This window comes from Molothrus ater, chromosome 4 (assembly GCF_012460135.2).
Source record: "Molothrus ater isolate BHLD 08-10-18 breed brown headed cowbird chromosome 4, BPBGC_Mater_1.1, whole genome shotgun sequence".
NCBI classification, from domain to species: Eukaryota; Metazoa; Chordata; class Aves; order Passeriformes; family Icteridae; genus Molothrus; species Molothrus ater.
In genome coordinates, this window is record NC_050481.2 from 30,395,034 (window position 1) to 30,403,121 (window position 8,088).

The 8,088-nt window shown below is 47.3% G+C and overlaps 1 protein-coding gene across 1 annotated transcript; it reads left to right on the top strand.

Annotated features, from left to right (window-relative positions):
- Positions 1 to 1,342: 1,342 nt before the first annotated feature.
- LRAT (lecithin retinol acyltransferase) lies at positions 1,343 to 7,572 on the top strand. Its single transcript, XM_036381498.1, has 2 exons — positions 1,343 to 1,966; positions 2,434 to 7,572. Exons 1-2 carry the CDS (start codon positions 1,424 to 1,426, stop codon positions 2,584 to 2,586), a joined length of 696 nt encoding a protein of 231 aa, XP_036237391.1. The 5' UTR covers positions 1,343 to 1,423; the 3' UTR covers positions 2,587 to 7,572.
- Positions 7,573 to 8,088: the final 516 nt, after the last annotated feature.

Consider the following 8,088-nt stretch of genomic DNA (forward strand, 5'->3'; position numbering starts at 1 on the left):
GTTTACAAGATCCTGAACCTGGGTTCAGAATCTGTGAGGGTAGAAGGCTCTCACCTGCTGGGTCCTTTGTATCCCCTTTGCCTTCCAAATCATACCAGAGTTGTTTGCTAATGGAAAGAAAAGGGATAGTGAACATTTTCTCTTTTTTGCTGGTGTGACCAAAGGGATTCTACAGCTCTGGGGTGGTCTAGAGGTCTCATTCGTGTTCCACAGAGTTTGAAGTGACTGAGGAGAGAAAAATAACCTACTGTTTCAACGCGGCTTTGCCTGTGGAGAGCTGCCAAGCTGTTACACACCATCGCTCCTCTTCCCGCTTCCCCGTTTCGTATTTGGCATCCTGAGGTTGCAGTGTTTGCCCGAATTTAAAGGAAGGTGCTCCACCAGACTTCTCCAGCGTTCTTACACACATATCCTCTTTCCCTCTCCCTCCACCCATTCCGCGTTTCTCAGAGGCGAAAGCTCCCCCCTGCAGCCGGAGCGACAGCGGCACGAACAAAGATCCATGGCAGCGGGCCGGGCCGCGGCGGCGGGGACTCGGTGAAAGGCTGCAGCCACGGCCGCCTCCCCTGCCACTCTCCGCGGCCTGTCATCTTCCAGGTAAAATGAATGTCTGTCCCATCCATCATCCCGCCATCCCCGAGGGGGCGGGAACCTGCTTGGTCACTGAAACTTCCGAGCCCCGATCGGGCGGCATTGTTGACCTGACAGGGCTGCTCCTTTGTGCGCTCCGTTGCCAGGATTTAGCCATTTGCATAATGGATTAGCATGAAACTGAACTCACGGGAATGCCGCTCCGCCGTTTCCCACTCTTCCTTAGCTGGCGGACCTTTGGGGCGAGTTCATTTATAAATGTGACTTGCCGCTATTCCTCGGAGACCTGTTTCCTTTCAAGGAAGACAGACGCTCCCTCCCCTGTCCCGCCACCGTGCGAGCACCGCGGCAGCCCACACGGCCCCCCCGATCCGGTCCGGTCGCCGCTTGCCCCCCGCGACGGCCGGGGCGGCACCCGGAGCCCCTCAGGTCCCGCCGGCGGGGGAAGGTGCACGGAGCGGCTGTGGCCCCGGGAGCCCCTCGCTGCTCTCCCCGGGGCGGGAGAAGGGCTTTAACCGCACTTTTCCGTGCACTTCTACCTGGGCAGCGCCGGCCGTAGACGGGGCGGAGCTGCGGGTGGCTCCAGGCTGCGGGCACCGCGCCATCCCCAGGGCCGAGCCGCCGCCGCGGCCGGACCGAGGGACGCCGGGCCGGCTGAGGGTGCCCGCCGCGCCCCCCAGTAAAGCCCGGCCGGTCCTCGGGGCGGGCGCTCCCCACACGCCCCTCACCCGGTGGGCCGGCCCGGGTGCCCGCCCCGCCCCGCCGGTAGCCTAGAAAAGCGAGGCCGGGGGCCAGGAGCTGCTCGGAGACACCGAGCGTTTCCCCGCCGACCATGAAGAACCCCGTGCCACAGGCGGCCTCGCTGCTGCTGGAGAAGCTGATGCTCCTCGTCCACATCCGGCCATTGCCCGCGGGCTCTGGCGAGGAAACGCCACCGCCTGCACCCGGCTACTACGACACCAGCTGCTTCAAGCGAGGAGACCTGCTGGAGGTGCCCCGCACCCTCTTCATCCACTTCGGCATTTACCTGGGCGAGAACCGCGTCGCCCACTTGATGCCCGACATCCTGCCCTCCATCACCGGCGACCGTCGGCAGATCCAGCAGGTGGTGACCAACAAGCGGCTTATCCTGGGCGTCATTGCCAGGACGGCCAGCGTCCGGGTGGACACGGTGGAGGACTTCGCCTACGGCGGCAGCATCCTGGTCAACCACATGGACCGGCTCTTCGAGGACCAGGTGCTGGGCAGCGAGGAGGCGGCCCGCCGGGCGGAGAAGCTGGTGGGAGCCACGGCCTACAGCCTGCTCTGGAACAACTGCGAGCACTTCGTCACCTACTGTCGATACGGAGCCCCCGTCAGCTTCCAGACCGACAAGGTACGGACCGGCCAGCGGCGGCGCTGCCCTTCCCCCGGCGGCCCCGCTCCCCGCAGCCGGCCCGGCCGCTGCCGCGGGCCCCGGGCGGGGGTGCCGGTACCGCCCGCCGGCCCGGCCGCCGCTGATGCCGCTGTTCCCGCAGCGGGCAGTGCCGCCGGCGCGGAGCTGCTCGGGACGGCGGCGAGCCTGGCTTCAAGCGGCGAGGAAAGTGAAGCTGAATTAGTAGAACAATCAATACGCTTCTAAAATGCTCTGAAGCTACAGCCTCTAGCCAGAGCCACAGGCAGTACCGGGGGTGATGCTGGGGGTGATGCGGTGCCAGTCCAGCTCTTCCCCTCCCACCGGGGAGCCTGTGTGAGAGCTGAGGCAGCAACCGCTGTTCTCTCCCGAGAGAGTGGGCATCGCCAGCTCTGCAGCCAAAGCTTTCCTCTTTAAATCTCATCTTTTGCAATTTTTTTTTTTTCCAGTTCTGTGAGACTGTGAAGATGATTATTCGGGACCAGAGGAGCGTCCTCGCGTCGGTGCTTGTGGGACTAGCGTCAATAGTCTGCCTAGGTGTGGCACCGTCCACCACACTCCCCACCATCTTCATTCCCTTCTTTCTGTGGATGGCTGGCTAAGAGCCTTCCTGGAGTCTTCCATCCAGCGTCTGTATATAGGATGTATACTACTGTATTTATGAAAGCACACATTACTCACTGGCATCATGTAAAGTTTCTTAACTTTGTGCACCATTTTAAAATGCAACTTTGTCTAGAACACAGTGCACAAGGCATAGCTTACTGTGTAAGCCAAATAACAGATTTCCTGAAAATCTTGGTATATTTTAACACATCTTTAAATCATGGAAAAAGTAGGGTTGCGATGCAGTTCTGCTCCTTATCATTAGCCAAAAATTATTCTAATAACATCCTTCATGTTCTTCAGTTGTTTAGCTGGGTGCCATAACTATTAATAAAAATGGATGATGGAGTTCCACAAAGTGATGGAAATGGAGAACAAACTGCTTACCTCTTCCTTTTATAGATATAGTGTATATACAGAAATTACTGTCTCCATTCCTAAAATACTCCTTGGTGGAAATGCAAGTAAATTGACTCTTTTCTGAGAGCAAAGAAGAAAAACCAACCCTGAGCTGGGTGCTGCGGGAGCACATTTGGCCAGTTTCCCTTTTGGGAAATGTTCAGAAATCTGTCATTTGCATTAATTGTGTAAACACTTGCTACCTTATTGAGCAACTCTTTAATTGGGTTAGTGATAAGGAAAGATGGCAATTCCTCACCAGTTTCCTTGTGGCTAATATAAATAGCTACAGGAGCTATAGGAAGAAATCTGCTTGCTTTATGTCAACTAGTGATGTACAGATGTTGGGACATTTCCAGCATTCTAGGGCACATGGTGGAGAGGAGGAGGACAGGCACCAATTTAGTTCCTACCATTCCTCAGCAGTGGAACCTATGTAGGTGCTGTAAAGTATCAGGGATCATTTGGAGCAGTTTCTATGGTGGCTCTATTGTCATTTTGGATATTGCCTTAAAACACTTTCTCAGTGAAAGACAACATGTCTTCCTATACTCATCTCTTGTAAGTATTCACTTTCAAGCCAGTAGCTGGTGCTAGAAACATTTTATCTTCAATGCTGAGGCCTTTCAGTTTGTCAAGAATGTGTAAAGTTTGATTTGAAATCAAGTTCATGTAGGCAATTATTTAAATGCTAAAAACTTTTGCTATTTTTTTCTTAGTAAGGTCTTTTATGTATGCGGAGAAATTGTTCAGCTCCTGGAATGCCTGGTGTGCATATGTGTATTTACTTGTTCACATGCTGTGATTGCCTTCCTTCCTAGTTAAAGGCCAATATGATGGTGTCTTCACTAAAGACTCAACCTCAGATTTACTTCTACTAATGGTGTGCAGTGTCCTGCCATCAGCTCTGTTGCTGAAATGGCCACTTGCCCATTTTTAGAGAGATTCTTTTTAACTGTCCTATAAACCCCCTCCTCCTTCCCCTAGACCTTACAGAAGCTTGAAGGTTGGATTTTTAGAACTGAGTCTACTTAGCTACTCTCTAATTGTCATCTTCTGCCCCACCATAACCCACGAAGAATGTAAAGACTGGGGTGAAATTCCAGCTCATAGGAAAGAGCAGCATGACTCCTGCTGCCATCAAATAGGAGATTTCAGCCCAGCTTTCGCATGTTCAGTCGGCAGCCCAGCTCCGAGCAGCTGGATATCAATTACTGCTGGATCCTTGTAAACAACTTCTATTCTGCTTTGAAAGATTGCAATGCTCAGTGTAACTGTTTCTGGTAAACTTTTGAAATTAAGGTGTTTTTTAATTAACATGAGTTACTTTTTCATAGCACATGCATTAGTAATATTTACATAAACTCCAATGTGTTTTTTTTACTTGCTGTGAATAAGGCATGAGCTGTAGTCATAACTGTAATTATATAAATTTTATTCATTTAAAAATGTCTACTGACCTCTTGAAATTGAGTATAATGCTGTAGCATTACTCTAAGGTATCCCAGTAGGGCACTCAACAAGCCATTAACATGCAGTTACATGGTGTCTGATTACAGGTGGGCTTTTCTTTTACCTTTTATTTAATTGGGATTTATAAGAATTCCAGTAATTCTTATGATCCACATATACAATAAACAACAGGGTCATGACCAGTAACCGAATCACACCGTGGGACTCTTGGAAGGCAGAGAAATGTTCCTGCTCTAGCTTCGGTATCAAAGGACCTGTGCAGCTGCACTGCTAACACTGTGGAGCAAAAAGCATCCAGATTGACTAAATTGGGATTTTCATAGGTGTCTACAAAAGAAATGAAAGCAGTTCCTTGCAGGCTCTCAAGTGTATTAGTAGAGAATTTTCCTTCAGCATATAAAGTTTTAAACTTATGAAATGGTCTAGAATGACTTGCTGCATCCTTTCATCAAAGACAAGTAATAGTGGCATAGGAGCAGAAATTCAGCTGCATGTTTAGGCATCTTTCCTACCAACTGTAGTTCTAGAAATGATCTGGAAATTTTGTTAAAGTCAGGCACGAGTCAAATCAGTCATACTCTGAGGAGAAAAACAAGACTAGCAGGCATGAATTTTCGTGTTCAGCTCAGCGGGTGGTGTTTGTGCTCTGAAATATTTTGGTAAATGTCAGTGTCAACTTTTTTTTCTGTAATTACTTGAGTAAAAATAAGCACTAGCTGGAGCATTGCATTTCAGACTTGAGTTCAACTGTGATGCCATTGAAATGAAGGAGCTAGTTATAATAAGAAAAACACAGGAAACTGTGGAGCAGTTCAGCTGCTGGGGAAATGTGTGTGCTTAGAAGTGAAATTGTTCATTGGTAACTGTAAGTGATGGTGATGGGGAGTGTAAATCCAGAGCCACAGCTCATTATAGTGGAGACTGTTTTGAAAAGCTGTGTGGTTAAACCAGAATGCGTAATGAAGGAGTGTAAGGAGTGAAGGAGTATTTCTGTGCCACTGGAAAAGGCAAGTAGTGAAGACATCAGGGTTAAAGGATAGATGTTTCACTTCAGGCTTTTCAAGGAAAACAAAATGAGTAAGGTTCAAAATGTTTTTAGAAAACCCTTGTTTAAAAGAAATGAACGAAAAGGTAAGTTACTAAGTTACATTAGAACATTGTGCTTTCTGGTTTTCTGTTTCATTTATTTTAGTTTGGAACATAAATGATTACTCATTCTGTGGTGAACAGTCATCTGCTGCTTGATTTCACTCTGCATTCTCCTGTGCTGAAGGAGAATGCTACATATAAATACCGTTGAGGCTTTTAATGAAAACAAAATCATAGTAATACTTGTTAAAGGCTGAGGGGGTAGGGAAGAGGGAATTAAACTTGTGTGTGACCTGACATCATCCAGACAGGTTTTAGAATGCAAAATGCAGCAACAAGAAACGTCAGAACTGTGATCTAGAAATTATATGGTGCTGTATTACTGGGAGCATTTCCTCATTATGCTTTGTAATAGCTTTGGACTTGATTCACCTGAGTACTTAACTGTCATGAATGAGCTTTCCAATGAGAAGTGAAGATAGAAACGCTTAGAAGTTTTGAAGCTCTTTGCTGTAGTGCCTTCCAGTTTCTTGTCAGCCTTACAAAAATCTTTCAGAGCATTGTGCTGGTAGAATAAACAATCTCCTCTCCTGCAGGAATGGAACACTAGAAGTATTTGAAAGCTTTTAAAGGCATAATTTCTTTTAAAAAATTATTCTGGTATGTTCTGTGATTTAGCTTCAGTTCTGAAGTCAAGAAAACATTTAGGATATGGTCCTGAGCTCAGAGACTGTGGGAGAAGGGGGGCAAGTTGGGAGACCCTAAGGAGGCTTAAGTCAGAATTACATTGATTCCAGTTCCACAGTTCTGTCTGCCACAAAACTGGGGATTTGGAGTTACTGTTTCTGTGTCTCACAGGGTAGAAAACTTTCTGTTAGACTTTCTGTAGTGTTTTTAAGTTTTCCCTTTAAATAAGAGAACTTTGTTTAGCTGTGTAGCTTTGTTTCAGAAGTTGCCTCTTCTGTATTGTATGTCTGTAAACTGCAAAACTGTTGGTGACTGCTCTGTGCTAGTGTGATTCGGAGCAAATCAGCTGCACAGTCCCCTACAACTATATCACAACACCTACAACTTGGTGCTTGGTCTGATCAAAGCAGTGGGAATGTGACAGGCAGATAATGCACGTTTATTTTACTTGCAAGGGCAGGCCATATTAAGTGTGGTGAATGCAGAAGTGTGTGCCTGAAGACTCAGATGCAGGAAACAGTGTTGTGTCTGCCTTCTTGTACTCAGCTGGAGTTTAGAAGGTTTGCACGGGGGTTGCATGGTAGAACAGAGATTGAAAGGATTAATTTACCTTCCCTTAAATTGAAGTATGCCATCAATGCCACAGGCTGTAATCTAACCTAGTAAATAAAATGGGTGGTAGTCCGTCTTCTGACTATGTGGTGGTGCACTGTGACTCGTGTGTGTAACTGAACTACTCCACTGTTTCACCTCTACTGGCTGTGAGTGGCCCTCCCTGGCCTGCCTTGACCTAAGGCATGCCCCAAGAAAGCACCAGCTGCCAAGTGCTGCAACTGGAATCATGCAAACATGGATGACCATGTACAAATGTGCAAACCTATTTTGCAACCTTGTTTAGCTGATAACCCTGGCCAGAATTTTAAGGTAGGCATCCCCATTTGCTACCCTAAACCTTTAGCCCTTTCCTGACTGAGCAGCACTTTGAATGCAAACAGCAATACCAATTTACAAAGAGTGGAAAAAAATGTGATGGTTACAGCATTTCTGGGGATTTGGGAGACTTGTTCCTAGGACCTTCTCAGTCCATCCTTCAGGAGTTCACAAGACTTTGGATACGGCTATAGGGTGGCTACCCTTCACTTTTTTAAATTTTTGGTCTTATTGTTAGAACAGTGATTACTGATTTTTTTTTCTTTTTTTAATCAACTCAGGCAACACCTGTGACTTTGAGTTAGAAGGGCAAAATGGTTCTTTGTCCACTCTGTGTTGGAACAGGCTCCTTTGGGATCTCCAAAGGAGGGTGTCACTTCTCTATTGGCCCCCGTGACATTCAGAATGGGAAACAGATCTCTAGATGCACTGCTTCTTTACTTTCATTGTAACAAATCCTCTTAATTAAAGCAGGTAACCTGCTGTATCTCCCAAACTATTGGCTACAGTGCCTCTTTTTTAACCCTTTCCTATTTCTATAACCACAAAAATAATCATCTCTCTGATTTCTGGCTGCTTCCAGGACCTGGTTGATATTTGCATAAAGTTGAAGGTTTTTTTGCATTGGACATACCTAATAAATAAAATACATGGTTCATCCCCACAAGGCATTTTCTCTGCTTGTGAAACCAGAGTTCTGTGAGGCTAAGAAGGCATACTATAGTATGGAATTAAGAATACATTCAAATGAAAGGTAATGCTCTGCTTAACTTGCCAAGCCACCTTCTGCTTGTGCATAGGCTGAGATTTGCACCCATGTTTCTTGTAGTTTTGCAGAAAGTACCTGCACGATGCCATTTAGTACTGCACATAAACAGAGGGAGGGGTGGGTCTGCTACTACTACATGGAAGGAAAAAAT

What these genes read in the sequence shown, in the direction of transcription:
- LRAT (XM_036381498.1), top strand. Translation starts at nt 1,424, where the DNA reads ATGAAGAACCCCGTGCCACAGGCGGCCTCGCTGCTGCTGGAGAAGCTG. An exon ending in TCAGCTTCCAGACCGACAAG is followed by an intron (nt 1,967 to 2,433) that starts GTACGGACCGGC and finishes TTTTTTTTCCAG; the next exon opens with TTCTGTGAGACTGTGAAGAT.